Source organism: Pongo pygmaeus, chromosome 4, assembly GCF_028885625.2.
Source record: "Pongo pygmaeus isolate AG05252 chromosome 4, NHGRI_mPonPyg2-v2.0_pri, whole genome shotgun sequence".
Taxonomy (NCBI): domain Eukaryota; kingdom Metazoa; phylum Chordata; class Mammalia; order Primates; family Hominidae; genus Pongo; species Pongo pygmaeus.
The window spans coordinates 85875935-85895998 of NC_072377.2; the positions used below are offsets into that span (position 1 = coordinate 85875935).

Genomic DNA, 20064 nt, shown 5'->3' on the forward strand with positions numbered 1-20064 from the left:
TTTCTGAATAGATTTACATATTTGGAACCCAGGGCTCTTTGACTTTGTGCAGATTAGGACAGGGTTCTTTATGAAGAGAAAGGAAATTACCTCTGGCTCTTTAGAGTCTACTTTGAATTAAGGCTGCTGCCCCAGGACTACTGAGCATATGGAATCTAAACATTTGGTTTTGGGTGTCTGATCATCCAGGACTGTGAGCAGGACTGGCTGGCTGCTCAGCAGCACTGACTCTGAAGCCTGGAGTCCTGGGAAAACCAGGTAACAGTGTGCTCATTTGCCTGCTGTTTACATCTGTCACATTTTGAGGTGCTAACTTTTCAACAGGCACCTTAAAATCAACATTTCTGCAACTTTATTCAGCCACAACCACTGGCCCAGAAATCTAAGAGCCAAATAGGCAAGAAGCTCAATGAAGGCTGAGGGTAGAGGGCCAGCCAAGGCCCTTTGGTACCTGAGCAAAGAGCTGGGTAGGAGGGCTACTTTTATTAGTACCCAGATCATCACCCAACTAAAAGAATGACCTTGAAATATTTTTCCTTCACCTTTGTCTTACCCTTAAAATTTTTATATTTTAGTGTATTTTATAATATACAAAGTATATCATATAGAAATACATATTCATAATTGATCAAGAGGTAAATATACACATATTAGGGTTGAGTGCTTAACTTTTTTGACTCCTAGTGTCATGATAAAAAAAGTTTAGAGATCTCTGATTTATAGGATGAAAATGGCAACAGACAATTTATACTCATTCCACTTATTTATTTCACTTAACAAATATTGATTGAATGTCTACTATTTGCCAGGTACAGTTTAGGATGCTTGGAATATGTAAGTCAATAAGACAGGCAAAATCCCTGCCTTCACTCACATTCAAAGGGATATGTGTGCTGTAATAGAAGCCTTTCCAAGTCTGCCAACTGGATAAGGCCTCAAGATGTATTCTTACATTCTTATAGCACTTACAACATTATATTCAAATAATTGTTTATGCAATGTTTTTTTCTCCCACGCTCTCTCTAGTTATAAGTTCCTTGAGAGCAAACACCATATCTGTTTGCCAACAAATCTCTAGTGCTGGCACCGTGCCTAGCTCATAGTAGATGCTCAGTGAACGTTAGTTGAATGTATATGTGTGCTGTCCATGCATATGCAAGTGGGCACACATGTATAAGTGAGTTATTTGTAAAGCTGAGAAAAAAACTCGTGGGGCATTCTCAAGCAGAAACTATTGCTAGGGGCAACAGAAAGTATAGCAGACACTTTTTAGTGGGCTGCAGCAAGAGTTTGTCAGGAAGAAGCTTGGATAATCAGAGGTGACAGGGGTGACAGATTCTAGGTGATTAGGCAATCTGGTAAACTTGGACAAAAACAGTTCCTAAAAATCTATCTGGGTGGGTGTTGTGATCATTGAACTAAAATAAGCCTTGGTTAAGGGTGATTAGGATACTAAAATGATCAGTGCTACATAAAACTGGTTTACACTTGAATGAAGCTGAAAAAGAAAAATTAAAATCTCACAAACCAAATTCATAGATTTGGAGGTAAAATTTTATGTACTTGGGGACTCTGTGCATTTTCTCTAATAGTATTTGTTGGAATTATAATTTTATAGCTCTTTGTGTGATTATTGTTTAATGTATTTCCTTGTATTAGGACATAATATCTATTATTGTTATCTCTTCTATTCCCAGGCCCCAGGACAGTGTCTAGAACAGAGGATGGCAACTATGTCCTGCTGCCTATTTTTTTTTTTTTTTTCTCTTTAGGGACAGGGTCTCACTCTGTTACCCAGGCTGGAGTGCAGTGTGCAACCTTGAACTCCTGGGCTCAAGCAATCCTCCTGCCTCAGCCTCCCAAAGCGCTGGGATTGCAGGCATGAGCCACAGCACTTAGCCTGCTGTGTATTTCTGTACAGCTCACAAGCTAAGAATGGTTTTTATATTTTTATATGGTTAAAAAAAGAATTTAAAAAGAATAATATTCTATGACATTAAAATGAAATGAAATTTAAATTTTAGTGTTCATTAATGATGCACTATTGGAACAAAGCCACACTCATTAATTTACATATTATCTAGGCTGTTTTCATGCTGCAATGGCAAAGTTGAGTGGTTTTGACAGAGACTTATGATGTCCAAAGCCTAAAATATTTACTATCTGGCTCTTTAAGAAAATGTTTGGACACCTTTGATCTAGAACATTTAGTGTATCCTATAACATTTTTTGAATGAATGTATGATTAATTAGTATACCTACTATGTGCCAGATATACACATTTTATACATTATCTCATTTAATCACAAGGGAAAGATGCCTTTATTTAACAAGTGAAGAAACTGAGGCATAGAGGGGTCAAATGACCTGCCCATTCCATGAGTGGCAGAGCCAGGGATTGAACCCACATCTAGCTCCAAATTCTGTGCTTTTTTATTTTTGCCTATATTATGCTTCTCTGAAATCTAGGTGTTTTTATCTGAGATTTTGAGTGTCTCCTTGAATCCCAGTAGAAAGCTGAGAGCTTCATGTTGTTCTCATTACTGCTGAAATATTATAGTATTATTTAAAAACAACAACTACGTCTTTGTCCCAGCACAAGCATAGTGCCTGGCACGTCATAGATACTTGTGGAAATCTTAAAGGAATTCTCCTGGTAAAAACCAAGCAAAGAAACAAATAACTCCTTATTCATATCTGTATAATCCAGAGACAGTTTTGAGCAAGGAAAGGAACTAATGGCTTACTCAAACAGTTCCTGGCTGATTCCTAGACATGCTGTTTCTTGTGCACGTGTGAGAGGGCCGGTGCTTTAGGATTCACAGTCCTCTAACATTCCTACAATGCTTGCCTCTTGGTCTGTTTATGAAGACTTTATCATTTTCACTCTTTGGCAGAGAAATTTACTCAGTTCTGAATTTGAGTGTAGAAGTTTATTCATGTGCTGAAGGAACTTGCAGTTTATTCATCAAGACATTTAAAAATCTCACTTGTTTAAATTAGGGTAGTGCTATCTCTTACTTTAGAAAATGACTTTAGCCAAACTTCAGCCCATTGGATTTAATTATCATTGTCCTTTTAAGGCTCAGAATTTCTTAGACCCTTGGAAATGTAATGTAACATCCTAAGACAGGAAAAAAATGGAAAGGGGAAAGAGTTCACCAAATGGAGATACAAGTCCTTTAATAAAATTCTGTTTAGTGCTTATAAAAATATAATAAAATGAAATTAAAGAAGGCCTTAAAATTAGGATTTTCAGGGGTAGGCAAACTAAGGTCTATGGACTACAGCTTGTTTTTGTAAATAAAATGTCACTGGAGTACAGCCATGTACCTTTGTTTACATGTTGCCAGTGGCTACTTTCAGGCTACAGCTGCAGAGACCTATGGCCCACACAGAAGCCTAAAATATTTACTACTTGGCCCTTTAGAAAAATGTTTGCAGATCTGTGGAACTAGAGATATAAGAAAAATTAGAAGAACTGGGCTTATTCAATATGGGGAACAAATAAATTTATTCATATTATATAAAAATAATGACTCTTTGTTCTTAATCTTCTGCAAGGATGAATCTAGTGGAAACTGATTTATTTTCTAGCAAGGTAACAAGGAAGAATTTTCTGGCTCTGGAGTTAAAACATAGAATACCTTATAAGGCAAGTTTCACAGATTGGTGGTTACATGTGTGGTGCAAAATTTGTTCCTTTTTGGCACTCCAAATTCCACTATTAAAGATTCCTTTTGATTAGGGTTATCAGCCACAAATCTACTGTTGAGCCACAAATCTACTGTTGAATATAATAATTGATAAAGGAGTAACATATTAAGCCACTAATGGCCATTAATAGTTTAGCAAGAATTAACTAACCAGTTAGAAGGAAAAGGACAAAATGAAGGAAATTTTTATATAGGAGAAGATGAAGGAATGGGGCAATAAACTGGGAGTGGGGGGTGATTGAGGTCTTAGGTTAATGGAAGTGCATTTAGGCTCCTTCCGAGAGGAGACCAAATGAAGTAATGGTGGTCCTCAAAACATAGATGAGCAGCTAGTGAAGGCAAACCAGTTTATGGCATAATTCTGGGTCCTGGTGAATGAGTTTCCTGACTTTATAATTCCATAGACTACAAAAGTAAAGAATCACAAAGTAGACCTTCCATGTGTATGCGAGGCAAGACCTGCATAGCATCACCAGGAACACTGCTTATAAAGTGGATTCTTAAAACCCATCCCAGAACTCCTGGATTAGAATTTTGGGGGTGGAGGCCAGGAATACATCTGTTTAACATTTCCCATCCCCAAGAATCTGATGGTCTTTGCAGGCTGGAAAGAACCCTGGACTTGGAGCCTGAAGGCTTAGTTTTGTGCCCTGGCTCAGTTTCTTACTCGCTGGAGACCTTGGACCTTCCTCCTAGAGCAGAGGAACAAATTACATGATGTACATCAATAGGCTTAGAAAAACTGTAAACTGTTAGAGTTGGTGCTGGCCTTTCTTATGTCACATGTAAAGGGTAACTCTGAAGAGAAACACACTTGATCGACTTCTGAAGCTTGAGAATTTTTCAAGAGGTCAAAATTTTCCCCTCTTCCTCTGGTTTGTCATGTTTTACATAAAGAATTTCTGATTTTCAAATCCACTATTCTGCTAATTATTTTACTTCTAGATGTATAGAAATAAGTGATAAGTGCGATTAAGCATTATTACTATTTCCTCCTGCCAAAGAACCTTTGTTTTGTAGCGTGGACTCTAAGAGATAGCCTCTTCCACAGTTCCACCTTTTACTTGGTGTGTTTGCTAGCTTCCCAGCTCCAGGCACTAGCTGTCTTGCTGTTTCCTATGCAGTCTTAAAAGAAACAGGGTCTAGGAAGCACAGTGGAGCCAGCTGCAAACATCCAGAGAACTGCCAGATGTGCTCTGGCGGGTTTCTGCATCCCCTCCCTCCTGCCTTGCCCTTGAGCATGCCAGCCTGGAGAAGAAGATTTAATCCTGCACAGGAAACAGATTCTTTCTCTCAGTGGGAACCCACGTTGGCCATGCTGCTGCTAATTCACTTTGGTTGATGTAGCAGGGAGAGTAAAGAATGGCACCTTTTTACCCCCTTTTAAAAAAAATCAGTAGTAGTAGTGATAATATTACTGGGAAGGGGAGAGCCTCACTAAGATATTATCCTTGGGATCATCTGTAACCACCCTTTTTTGTTTCAGTGTTGCCTTGGATGCTGTTAGACATATGTTGAACCCGCTGATATGTACCACATACAACATTTACAGTTGCTAAAAAAAATACGTTGCTTGCAAAGGTTCTTGTGACAGTCACTTACTCAGAAGCCACAGGGATTGTGGAAAAAGTCATTCTGGGAATTAAGATAGTGAAAAGACCACTCCACTGTATGATAATGAGCCTTGAAACAAACAAAACAAGAGCTGATTACTTAAAGTCCCACAGATTATTTTTATAATTCACTTTAAACGTTTTAATAATTAAAATTCTTTATTTCTTGAGGAATTGATTTTTCAATGGTTTATCAGAAGGCTTCATCAGTTGTTATCACTTCTGAAAATATTAAATGGCCGTTGGCTCAGGAAAATCAGCAAATGAAGAGTTTATTACATCGCATCTTTCCATTGTGATGAGATGGTTTCTGTGTCCAGTCTTGAATAGAGCTAAGGACTGTCTTTGAACCAGTGCTTTTAGGTTTGAACTAAAGACCTGACTGGTAGAAAACAAACAAATCAACTATCTTTTCCTCAAGGGATGTTATGAATAAAGCTCATTACTTATGTTTGCTCAGTAATAGTAATACAGATTATTAGTGATAGAAGAAAAGTTTTTCTTCCTTCCCTGTAGGCTAAATAGAGATATGGATCTCATTTCCAAGGCCCAATACACTATTTGTGTTTGCTTTCAGTAAAATATCTGTGAAGTGTCTTCAGCATGATCCCTATTTAATGGGATTTAGTTGTAAAGCTTAATTCGTATCAGATTTTCTAAATGAGAGATCACTGTCAACTTATTGTTAATTGAATTCAATAAAATCAAGGTTTCTATAATTAATGTGAACCATTTAATCTTTTAGCTCTTGAATGAATGTAATTTTCTAAATACACATATCTTCATAAAATAGCAACATTTTGGGAAAAATCAATATATTGTGACTTCTTTTTTCAATTACTCTTAATATCAAATGAAATACAGCTGCCCCCCCCACCCCCCGTATCTGTGGGTTCCGTATCCGTGGATTTAGACAACCAGGATCAAAACTGTAGTTAGGGCTATAGTGGTTGCATCTGAACCGAGCATGTATAGACCTTTTTTCCTGCCATTATTCTCTGAGCAATAAGGTACAGCTGTTTACATAGCATTTACATTGTATTAGGTATGATAATTAATATAGAGATGATTTAAAGTATGGGAGGATATGTGTAGATTATATGCAAATACTATGCCATTTTATGTAAGGAACTTGAATGTCTGTGAATTTTGGTATCCTCGGGGTGGGGGGTTCTGGAGCCAATCCCCTGTGTATAACTAGGGCTCACTGTATACCCAAATCCTTTAAAAGTCACATAATAGAAGAAAAATAATAAAAATATTAACAAACTAACTCAAAGTGTTATGATTATGATTTTCAGAACATCAGTCCAAATGAAGCATACTAACAGTTATACTACAGTACAAAGAGCAGTGGTTTCAGTGTCAGTAGATAAGGGTTGTAGGCCTTCCTGTACCCCTAACTATAGTAGTCCCCCCTTATTGGTGTGGGAGATATTTCAGTGGATGCCTGAAACCATAGATAATACTAAGCCCTATATATACTATGTTTTTTCCTATACATAGCTGTGACAAAGTCTAATTTATTTTTTTTTCTTTTATTATTATTATTATTATTATTATACTTTAGGTTTTATGGTACATGTGCGCAATGTGCAGGTAAGTTACATATGTATACATGTGCCATGCTGGTGTGCTGCACCCACCAACTCGTCATCTAGCATTAGGTATATCTCCCAATGCTATCCCTCCCCCCTCCCCCCACCCCACAACAGTCCCCGAAGTGTGATGTTCCCCTTCCTGTGTCCATGTGATCTCATTGTTCAATTCCCACCTATGAGTGAGAATATGCGGTGTTTGGTTTTTTGTTCTTGCGATAGTTTACTGAGAATGATGATTTCCAATTTCATCCATGTCCCTACAAAGGACATGAACTCATCATTTTTTATGGCTGCATAGTATTCCTTGGTGTATATGTGCCACATTTTCTTAATCCAGTCTATCATTGTTGGACATTTGGGTTGGTTCCAAGTCTTTGCTATTGTGAATAATGCGGCAATAAACATACGTGTGCATGTGTCTTTATAGCAGCATGATTTATAGTCCTTTGGGTATATACCCAGTAATGGGATGGCTGGGTCGAATGGAATTTCTAGGTCTAGATCCCTGAGGAATCGCCACACTGACTTCCACAAGGGTTGAACTAGTTTACAGTCCCACCAACAGTGTAAAAGTGTTCCTATTTCTCCACATCCTCTCCAGCACCTGTTGTTTCCTGACTTTTTAATGATTGCCATTCTAACTGGTGTGAGATGGTATCTCATTGTGGTTTTGATTTGCATTTCTCTGCTGGCCAGTGATGGTGAGCATTTTTTCATGTGTTTTTTGGCTGCATAAATGTCTTCTTTTGAGAAGTGTCTGTTCATGTCCTTCGCCCACTTTAAATACCTAGGAATCCAACTTACAAGGGATGTGAAAGACCTCTTCAAGGAGAACTACAAACCACACTGCTCAAGGAAATAAAAGAGGATAGAAACAAATGGAAGAACATTCCATGCTCATGGGTAGGAAGAATCAATATCATGAAAATGGCCATCCTTCCCAAGGTAATTTACAGATTCAATGCCATCCCCATCAAGCTACCAATGACTTTCTTCACAGAATTGGAAAAAACTACTTTAAAGTTCATATGGAACCAAAAAAGAGCCCGCATCGCCAAGTCAATCCTAAGCCAAAAGAACAAAGCTGGAGGCATCACGCTACCTGACTTCAAACTATACTACAAGGCTACAGTAACCAAAACAGCATGGTACTGGTACCAAAACAGAGATATAGATCAATGGAACAGAACAGAGCCGTCAGAAATAATGCCACATATCTACAAGTATCTGATCTTTGACAAACCTGAGAAAAACAAGAAATGGGGAAAGGATTCCCTATTTAATAAATGGTGCTGGGAAAACTGGCTAGCCATATGTAGAAAGCTGAAACTGGATCCCTTCCTTACACCTTATACAAAAATCAATTCAAGATGGATTAAAGACTTAAATGTTAGACCTAAAACCATAAAAACCCTAGAAGAAAACCTAGGCATTACCATTCAGGACATAGGCATGGGCAAGGACTTCATGTCTAAAACACCAAAAGCAATGGCAACAAAAGCCAAAATTGACAAATGGGATCTAAGTAAACTAAAGAGCTTCTGCACAGCAAAGGAAACTACCATCAGAGTGAACAGGCAACCTACAAAATGGGAGAAAATTTTCGAAACCTACTCATCTGACAAAGGGCTAATATCCAGAATCTACAATGAACTCCAACAAATTTACAAGAAAGACAAAGTCTAATTTATAATGAGCACAGTAAGAGATTAACAGTTTCTTTTTGGCATATGCAAATTGCCAGTATCACTACCCTTGTGCCTTGGGGCCATTATTACGTAAAATAGGTGTTACTTGAACATAAGCACTGTGATACCACAACAGTAGATCTGAAAACCCAGATTGCTACTAAGTGACTAATGAGCTGGTAGTGTCTACAGCATGGATACTCTGGACAAAGGATGATTCATGTCCCAGGAAGGTGGGATGGCAGGAGATTTCATCACACTACTCTGAATGGCGCACAATTTAAAATTTATTAATTTTTTATTTCTGGAATTTTTCACTTAATATTTTCAGACCATGGTTGATCTCATGGGTAATTGGAAACTGTAGAAAGTGAAACTCTGGATAAGTGGGAGCTAGGTGGCATTGGGTAAGGCACCAACAAGAAGTGTATTGTTGTTTGTATCTGCAAGATGAGCATGTTGGACTAGGTGGAATGATTCAGGTTTCTTTCACTATTAGAATTCTCTTCATTCTGTGTTCTGTAACATGGTATCAGAAACTTTTTTATCTTAATTTTTTATTTTAAATACTTTAAAATACTCCTTAAAGTAGATAGAACAGTATAATGAACATCCAGGGACCCATCTAACAATCTCAGCAATCACCACTCCATGCCAGTCATGCTCCTTCTATACTTCCATCCACTTACCCCTCTCCTGTATTATTTTCAAACAAATCCCAGATGTTAGACTCTCTTTATTAACGTGATCCCTCTGTCATCTGTATTATTAGCACCTTGAGGTCTTAAAAATTTTATTTAGTTTTTAACAAGCCTGAAATTGCTTCACTGTTTCTGTGCTTTCAATTTTTTAATTGAAATTTTTTGAGATAACTATAGGTTCACATTTAGTAATAAGAAATAACAATCCCATCTACCCTTTACCCAATATCCCCCAGTAGTAACTTCTTCTAAAACTATAGTATAATATCAGAACCAGGATGTTCACATTGATGTAATCCACTGACCTTATTCAGATTTCCCCAGTTTTACTTGTACTCGTTGTGTGTGTCTGTGTGTGTGTATTTGGTTCTGTACAGTTTTATCACATGTGTAGGCTCACATATCCACCACCATGGTCAAGATACAGAATAGTTCCATCACCACAAAGATATCTCATGTTGCCATTTTATAACTAGCTCTCTGCCCTCCAGTCCCCCAACACTAATCTGCTGTTTTTCACTTCAAAAGTGTTGTCACTTCAAAAATGTTATATAAGTGGAATCATACAGTATATAACTTTTGGAGATTGACTTATCACTTAGCATAATTCCCTGGAGATTCATCCAGGTTGTTGTGTATATCAATTGTTTGTTCGTTTTTATTCCTAAATAGTATGGCATGGATGTACCACAGTCTGTTTAACCATGACCTGTTGAAGGACACCTCATTGTTTCAATTTTTTGGCTATTCTGAATAAAGCTGCTATGAACATTCATGCACAGGTTTTTCAGTGCTCTGGGATAAATCCTCCGGTGCAGTTGGTAGGTTGTGTGGTAATTATATGTTTACTTCTATGAGAAACTGTTGTATGGTTTTCCATAGAGGCTATACACTTTTATATTCCAGCCAGCAATGTATGATCTAGTTTCTCTGTATCTTCACCAACATTTGGTGGTGTCCACTATTTTGTTTATTTTAGCCATTCTGACAGATGTTCAGTGATATCTCATTATAGTTTTAATTTATATTTCCCTGATGACTAAGGATATTGAATATCTTCTTTATGTGCTTATTTGCCATTGGTATATCCTCTTTGGTGATATTTTGCATCTTTACTCCTCCATTTACTTCTTTTTAGTCGTTAGGGTGGTGTGAGATTGCTGGTAAATTACCTATGAAGTTTGTTATAACATACTTACATAGGAGGAAACAGATCTTCAGACCGAAATAGAAAATGTTGCTTACTAGGGTTCTCAGCTCTGTACTAGAATCTCCAGGAATACAAAAATGAGTAAGACAAGAACCTTAGTCTTGAAGTTCTAAAACCATCTGGCACTTTTAACTGGAAAGAGAAGCAGAATATGTGTAGAAGTCTGAGATTTGCAAATTGCATGACTTCAAGGAATGATATTTTCATGGGCATCATAAAGGTGACCACAAATGATGGAAAGATCCTAGCAGACACAAACCAAGGCTTCAAATTCATCTAATATGAGTAAAGCATGCAAAAATGTCACTGCACGTAGACGACTGCCCAGAGCAACACTGGGTGACATAGTAGCAGTCCTAATTAGAGGACAAATACCCCTGGCCTTCACAACCCACAAAGGCACTCAGCTGCCTGTGAGAACAGTGACTGGAGTGAGACTTCTAACAGGATTTTCAAGAAGCTTGTTCTGTCCCCTCCCTCTTATTTCTTGAGCCTCCTACCTGTTCCAGAGAATATGGATCTATGCCTAATTGATCACCTGTTTCACATACCTGGTGTCAACCCCAGCACATTCCTGAGTGCTTAATTCGAGTTTGGGTGAAGGATGTTTTTTCTAAAAATTGTATCTTTACTAGCAGCACTGAGTCTCAGGCAGTCTATTTCTGCACTTTTCTATAGAAATTAATGACCCAAATCCTTCGATTCAGTATGCACTTAAGAATTGCAGTGATGGCCTAAGAAGAGAAATAGCTCAATAGAGAAGAATAGAGAATAAACACACACACACACAAACACACACACACACACACACACACACAGAGGTATGGTGACATTTAAAATCAATGGAAAAAAGATGAACTATTGAAATCATCTAGGAAAATTTCTTACCTCACACTATATACAAAACAAAAATCAGTTGGATTAATGATCTAAATTTTAATTTTAAAACGTGTGTATATAGTAAAGGAATTTAACATCTTTATAATTTGTAAGACTGAGGTGGAGTACAGCAGGAAGCCTTCTGATGAAGACATGTAACTCAGAAGCTATAAATAGAAAATGTACAGATTTGACTACATAAAAGTAAAAAAAAAACCCTTTGTGATAAAAAAGTACAACAAACAGTTGAAAGAAAATAAAGTGTTTTTTATATATGTGTGTATATATGTATATATTTCACACATGTCCTTGCACACCTATTTTTCTATGGTGCAGACATATATATTTATCTCTAATAGTAAGTTATTATTTCTGATATACAAAGTTTATATAATTCAATAAGAAAAATGCAAATAATCAGAAAATAGGTAAAGAATAAAAACAAGCAAATCATGGGAGAATACAAATTACCAATAAACATATGAATAGTTGCTCACCTTCACTAGTAAGTAACCAAGAAACTAGAAATTAAAACAATAAGAAATTGATACTTAAAAATTCATCAACAGGCAAAAATTAAAAACAATATTCAGTATTTATTGGATATAGGAAAAGAGCATGCTCAGACATTTTTGCTGGGAATATAAATTGATACAGCCTTTTTCTGAGGATGGAATTTCTGAGATTCAGCATCTCTTGAAATTTAAAATGCTCATACCCTTTGATACAGTGATTTCACCCTTAGGAATCTGCACCATAGAAAAAATAGAGGTGTGCAAGGGTATATGTGCTGTGATATTCATTGCAGCCTTATTTGTAAGTAGCAGAAAACTATAATCAACCTAAAATATCTGGCAACATGGAAATGTTAAAAAAAAACACAACAGCAACTATGGTGTGGTCATGCAGTGAAATATAGAGAAGGCATTAAAATGCACTAAATCTATAGCAGTGACTTGGCAGCACGTGGCAGGATGCCCATGAGTGAAAATATCTACAATAGGAGCATATGTATATATAGCAGGATTTAAGCAGGGGCGGGGGTGGGGAGGAGGTGTGTATGTGTCCATGTGTGTATATGTGTTTGTGTGCCAAAAATCAAAAAGTCTAAAAAAAATACACTCTGGCCTGTTAACGATGGTTACAAACCTGAGGTATAGGAGTGCTGAGATGAGGGGAATTTCATTTTTTCTTTTATGTACTTGAGCAGTATTTGTAATTTTTACCATCAAGATAGAGTTATTTTATAATATTAAGAAAGAAAGGAAATTATAAATGCTAAGCAACCCAATTATTGACCAAAAAGAAAGAATTCGGTTGAAAGAATTGATGTAATAGAAGGTACAGATACCTATGCCTAGTGAAAATTAAAAAACAAAACAAAATAGAAAAATCTTTTTCTTGCTACTGTATTAATTTTCTGTATCTGGCATGTTTATTTCCATGATTTCTTTCTGGTTATTTTATTATGTTTAATTGATGGTGTTTACTGGAGTCTAGTGAAAAATATTTTGTAAACATCTCCAGTTGTGATTTATCCATTGTAATATCTCCCCAGTGAACTGACTGTGAGTAGGGAATTACAGAATTATCTGTAAAGGAGATACAGATCTTGAAAGTAGTCTGGGGCTTTGCTTATCTCCACAGGAAACCTTATTTCATATTGATAAAGTATGAAATCTTTCCTTAGTTATTTCTGATTGTTCATTGTTGTTACTGTTTTAATGAGAGGTAGAAATGAGCTAAACCAACTTGCTTCATTCCTTCTAGTACTAATTTAATTTCAAAGGAAATTCTTCAACCCCAATAAATAAGTGAATGTGGATGGAACCAGACTCTGACTCAACATGTCCAATTAATTGCTTCTAAACAGTAAGATACATTCTTTTAAAAGCCCCACACACAAAAATCAACCACTAAAAAATGATCAGGTGAGAAGTGAGGTGACTATCATCATCTCTGCTTACAAAACTCTGTGCAAGTTGACATTAATATTTGCCATCTACTCTATTATAAATCAAGATTTATTGTAGAAATATACCAAAGATAGCACAATAATGAAGAAAACAGAATCATCTCAGGTTTTGAAATATACCTAACAAATTCAACCTCTTGCAGAATAACTTTCTTATTCAAAATGGAACTGGGAATTGTTCAGCACACAATGAATCATCTTTTGGCAAGTACAATAGAATCTTTAGGGACATTTCACAGCCTCTTGTTCAATTGTTAGGATGTTTTTAGCTTTCACAGGTAGGAAAGAAGGTAGCTTGTATAGCCATCATCTTGTTGCTAAAATTGTACAGTAAAGATTTTTCAGGCAATGGATCTTTTCGTTTTTTTTTCCTTTCTTTTTCTTTATCCAGAGCCTCTTTGTGTCTCAAAAACAACCTGGAATTACTTAATGCTAATGTTTTCTGGTTTTACTATTTACCCAGGACTCAAATGTTAAACATTAATATGGGAAACTCCCTTTTCCTTGCCTCATAGCCTTATATTTATTTAACTGTTATTTTGTAAGAAGAAAATCTCTTCTTTTCCTCTCCATGTTAGTACTTTTCTTATTAAGAAACCCGTTTTCGTTTTGTTTTTGCTTTTTTTCAGGAGGCTTTTGAGCTACCCTTGGATGATTGTGAAGTGATTGAAACTGCAGCAGCGTCCGAAGTGATTAAATATGAGTATCATGTCTTATATTCCTGTAGCTACCAAGTGCCTGTACTGTACTTTAGGGCAAGCTTTTTAGGTAAGACCATGTCTGAAGCTAAAAGTAAATTTATAACATTTACATATAAAGCAAAAAGCATATTTGGAAAATTATTCTCCAGAGGAAAAAAAATAGTGTTAAAAATAAGAAAACTGTGGGTGAGGTAAGGTTTTACCAGTAAATTTTCTCATGCTTCAGAAAGGGTATCAAGACTTCAGCGTGAATGATATCATCTCAGCCTTAAGTCTGATCTTCAGATTCTTGGCCTTTTGCCTGAAGTTGACTAAGCCCCCTGGCCCTTTTTCTTTTCTTTACTTTAAACAAGTAGGAACAACTTAAAGCTACAATGTTTATTTACTTCTAACTTTGCAGTAAAAATTTGATTTTAATCTCAGATGATCCAATTAACTCAGAAGCCCCTGTGCCTCCTTCCCCAAAAGCTAATAATTGTTTTAAGAAATGTTTATCAATTAGCTTAAGCTGTATTTAAAAATAGCACTAACATTTCCTTCAGCCATCTATACATCTCCAATGCCTTAGCTTCCTGTGATGCTGTTACTCAACTCATTCCCCTTCCAAGATGGTGGAATACCCTGTCTCCTTGGAGGCCTTAGCTAATAAAGCTTATTTAATCAGCAGCCACATGGCTTCCTCACTCTGCAGCACAGCCATGGCTTCCCGCTTAGAGTCCACTGCCTAAACCGGGTCAGCATTGGGATGTGCTGCCACCCAGGCCCAGGGACCAAGATGAGCCTCCTGTTCAGCCAACCCCTTGCCCTATTTCTCCTTTTGTATCTGGCCTTATCAGCAGCATTGTGCATTTTCAACAGCCTTCTGACTTTTTTCTGGATAGCTAAGACATCTGAATTTAGCCAGTGATATTTTATTTTTAATTAAAAAGCAGCTTAAGCTGCTTGAATGTGTGTTTGGTAGATTTAATCACTTGCTGTTATATTGTTTAATGGTCTCTAATTTTGCAGTGTTGGCAGTTTAACAAGCACTTAGGATTTAAAACACAAGAAGAAATTCTCATAGACTCCCTGGTGAGATTTTAATCTGAGGTGCAGTTCCTAAGAACTGACAATTTGGGGTAAATTTTCAACATGGGACATGGGGAATGGAGGACACTGATAGTTCACTAATTCACAAACTCTTGCTGTGGATTTATCCATATAATTATTACAAGCCTTTAAAACACTCATTTTATGGTAATTATATTTGGTTTGGAGCCCAGAGGTTAAAGGAAGTTTGTTGTCAGTGAGCTGTGCTATACTAAAAAGTAGGAGATATATTTGTTTATTCAGGGGGAGGAAAATGTCTTTCTTGGTTCTGGTTTGCAATGGCTCTGCCTTCTAGATTCAGAGACAAGTCAAGGCTGTAGGTAGAGGAAATAGGACATGACTTCCTGAATACTGTACTTTCATATAATTAGTATTCACCATAAGCAGTTAATCACCAGAGAAGAGCTCCCAGAGACAAAACAAGTTGTTTAGCTTGTCAGCATTAGGGAATCAGAGGTGTTGAAACATGACTGCTTCTAGCTGGAAGTGGGTCTTGCCAAGGCCGGCTGATGAGCTCATATGTGTGCTTTGCTCTTATGTGCCAACAGCTCCCCTTACAGTACAGCACAGTAATTGTTCCTGCAAGTCCAATTATATTTTAATGACATTGGTGTAGTTTCTGTGATCCTTTCTTCATGATTTTCTATTCTTTTAAAAAAACACAATTAGCATTCTTGGCTTCTATTCGTATACTTTTAGAATGCCTTCCATTTATGCCTTATAAAGGTAAACCAAAACAAGTCATTTGTTTTTATGTAGAAGCATTCACCCCCCCCCCCCACCACTGCTTTGTGTTGTATAGAGTGGGTATTAGGAATTTAAAATTTTATTTTGGCCCAGAATTCATTAGTGCTTGTTCAGGTACATTAAAATATCAAATTTAATTTTTGTGCAGCATACCAAATGTTTTCTGGTGGAGAAACATGAAGAATGGTTCTTTCTTTCTTTTATCATATTCTAATAATTTATTTTTTCTTTCCACCTAACTTAACCTCATGGATATTTTTAAAATGTATCAACCTTTACTCTGGAGTCACAATTTTTCATTTATTCCCCCCCAAGTCTTTTTTATTCTCCTTACCTTTTCCTGTGATATCTGATTACTCTGGCCCTTCATCTGTTTGTTAAAGAAATCTCTGTCTGTGTGGTGAAAGGATTCCTAATGTCTTCCTCTTATTCCAGGCCCGGATTTTTCTTTGTCTCATTCTAAGAGAGTTCCGACCTAGAAAGAGGATGACTGTAAAATTTCTTGCCCAGGGGTCTTTTTTTTGTTGTTGTTGCTTCAAAAATAGTTCACTTAGCCTTGTTTTTGACAGATATTTATAATTTCTTTTGCATTTGATTGTTAGTACAAATTAATTTCTCTGCTTTGCTCTAAATTTTCTCCCTGTACCTATTTTTTTAAGGAAAAGCAAAACAAGTAATAAATAGTTTCCATTTAAATTTACATTACCGTTTCTTGTATCAACTTGTTTAGATTTCAGAAGAAATCTTTACTCTGGTTCTTGAAATGCAAATCCCTTAGACTTTGAGTTCCTTTTCTTTATATGGTCCAGTTTCCACCAGGCCAATTACTAGTAGCCCAAGACTCAGTTAACATGCCTTCTATTCTTGTCACTCCCATGTCATGTCATGTCATATCATATCATATATTCTATTATATCACAGTTTGCACTATAGCAGGAATATTTGTTTATATCTATAAAATGATATGCTGGAACATAGAGCTTCAAGGTAAAAACAAGAGTGAAGGAAATTGATATTGAGTGCCTACAAAGTGAGAAGCTTTATTTATGGCTTTGTGTGTATACATGTATAAGATATATGTATGTATATATATGGCTTATTCAACTGTGGCACAGCATCAAGTATTTGTTAAGTGAAACGATAATGAAGAATTTCTAGTCATTTAAAAAATATAGCCCAAGAATGGAAACATTATGATGGTGCCTACTTCAACTGCTATGCCAGGTTTTGAAAGAGGAAGTAATTCTGTTGTCTCCAGGAGACCTAGGACCCAAACCATCTATGTATCTTTACTCTTTAGTCTGATACTTTTCAGAGACTATAGGAGTAGTGGACTTAGAAAAATAGAACATCCTGAGGACTCGAAAGTGGGTATCCAAACTAACTCAAGCAGCTGTTCCACTTCTATAAACACGTATTTTTATTTAATCCTTGAAGGCAGACAGCCAAGTTGAGACAGCATTCTGCTTCTGCCTCTCATTTCTACTACTTTGGTGTACAGGAGCTCAGTTACCAAGTGGGCAACGTGGATTTAAGAGAAGAAATAAGCCCTTCCATCCCAATGTTCTGTTTTTCTCTAACTACTTTTGTCATTGTAGGTTTGGGAGAGGTGGTGGGACACAGTTAATAACCTTTGTCACTCAGCAGAGGGTGAGACATAATTGCATGTCTGTTGAGTAATAATAAATAGCCTACATTGGAATAGTGCCTTATAGTTTAGTAAATCCACTCCCACAAAGGATTGACATCTTCAAGTGCATGCTGTTTTTTTGTTTGTTTGTTTGTTTGTTTTCCCACTGTTTTTGAAGCATACCATATTAAAGAATTTTTTGTATCATGCCAAAGCCTTCTATCCACTCCCTACTATTCTTATTCCCTGACCTTTTTATGTCTCATTTTCCCTTTTGAGGGCTCAGCTTTGATCAAAATCTAGTGGCAAATGTTACAAAGGTGGTAAAACCCTTAGGCACATACATAATGGCCTTTTGCCTTACCAGAGGCCTAGGCTTAAATATTTTCTTCTTACATTTAGCTAGAGATTTCTATATTTATTTCATCTTGAATTCTGATTCATCTCTTTCTTTTCATTTGTTCTCAATCTCTATTGAAAAATGGACCAAGTGGTTCTTCTTATTTTCAAAACATTTAATTCTTTGGATGACATATGGGTTCTTCTTGGGAGCTGTTTTGACATATTTCTTTAATTAATCAGCAGGGCTGCATTTGAATAGAGGAGGAATCATTTCCTCCATTCAGCAAAGGAATGGCTGTCCTTTATGGAGACCATGCTATTATTGGCCCAGGAAATAAGGGTATAGAATTAAAAATGTAGCCTAAATATTTCACGTGAAAGATTTGTCCACTTGTTGTAGGCCTGAAGGATGCTCATGGAGAAACAGGGCAAAAGAAATAATCAAAGAATAGTTCCTTCTCAAAGGCAGCATGAACCAAACTAAGATAAATGCCATGATAAAGAAAGAATAATGGAAAGTTTGGAATTAAAGCAGCATATAAATCATCAAGCAGGAAAAGGATTGTCTGTGGTTTGCAACAAGAGGACGTCTTTGGAGTGCATAGAGGAGAATGACAGCAAAACAGGAAAGATGGGGTTTGGAGGAAGCCGAAGAAAAAAAGTAGAATATCCATAGCTCTGTCCAACAACTTGTAGAGCACAGCCACAGGTTGGGTTTCTTGAAGAGGTTAGGAAAAGCACTGTAGAAGGGGGGGAGAGTGAGTGCCAAGCTGTGGGGGCTGGAGAGAGCCCACCATATTTGGAGAACAGTGAAGGATCAGTTTGGAGTAGGGGCTAACTTAGGATGAATTATGGAAGAAATAGTTGAAAAGATATGTTGAGGTCAAATTATGGAAGAGATAATGGTTAGGAAGGGGTTGGAAGATATAAAGAAGAAGTGAAAGAGTTTGAGCAGCAGTGAATGAGACCAGAGGAAGGATTTCCTAGAAATTGTGCCTGAGTGAAACAGAAAGAAAAGGAATTGAAAGGTGAGAATGAAATTTGAAAAAAAAAAAAAAAAGGGATTTGGCTTTTTCATTGCTGTTGTTATTAATTTTATAATAATTTAAAAACAATAACCTCTTAGAGAAAATGAGTTGGAAAGAACATATTTTCAGGGAAAGATGTATTATTGCAAGTACAGTAAGAGTTACGGTTAAGGCAGCTTGTTGAATAGGAAGAAAAATAGTGGATTAGAGAAGTATTTTAAGACTGGGGCAAAAACGACTCTAGTTAATTACTACAGTGAGCAGAAAATAGAAAATTATTTGACAGATAATTTAGAGTCTTAATTGATTGTAAAGAATCTTTAAGAAAGTTCATATATTTATATTTATATTTATGTTACACATATGTTTATGTAGACAGTAAATCTAGCCAAGATCATGATAATGAACCATAACATGAATTTTGGTGAATTAAAATGAGATTCTAGGGATTGAAATGATTTTGAAGAGCAAACAGTGAAAGTTATTTTTAAGAATAATGAAAAATTATCTAACTAATACAAATATATTCAAACTGAAAAGTCGAAATAACAGAGGAAATCTAGTGAGAATTATTTGTTGAGCCATGTAAATGTTTGAAACATTTTGGGGAATTAGGATAGAAGTCACATGCTGGGTTAGAACGTATGATAGCAATAGAATCTCATTGAAAAATCAAGCCCTGTTTTGAAAATGTACTAAAGGAAAGGTGCTAAGGAAATGGGAAGTAAAACTACAGAGATAGCTAGTTAGCCAAAAGGTTTATTCTAAGCAGAATATTGCTTAGCCACATATACAAAAAGCAAGAGATTTTAGATGGACCCAGAGGCTTGGGAGAGAAAATAACAAGGTAAGTACATTAATTTTATTAACCTGTAAGCGATTGTATTTTAGCTTTCTTAGGTGAATGTTTGTGCCGTATGGAAAAAACATCTCTTTGCTTACTATTGGCAAAATGAGCCCTGTTTGAAATACCTATTAAAATATACATGAGTGCCTACTGTGTGCACAACACAAATCTCATTAGCCTCTCTTTAAAATATGCTGAAACAAATCACTGCCTAACTTGTAACTCATGTATTGTTTTTCTGCTCCTTCAAAGTCATCAAAGCAGTATTTGAGTCTATATGTTAGGTGCTGTTTTGAG

The 20064-nt window shown here is 36.4% G+C and overlaps 1 protein-coding gene across 11 annotated transcripts in view; it reads left to right on the top strand.

Moving 5' to 3' along the window:
- The window catches only part of ATG10 (autophagy related 10), a 293531-nt gene that overhangs the window by 188606 nt on the left and 84861 nt on the right, over positions 1-20064 (top strand). For all 11 annotated transcript variants that reach the window (XM_054488329.2, XM_054488323.2, XM_054488326.2 and 8 more), the window contains one exon: positions 14013-14151. In XM_054488329.2, coding sequence (XP_054344304.1) covers positions 14013-14151 — 139 coding nt within the window. The remainder of the gene's footprint in view (positions 1-14012; positions 14152-20064) is intronic.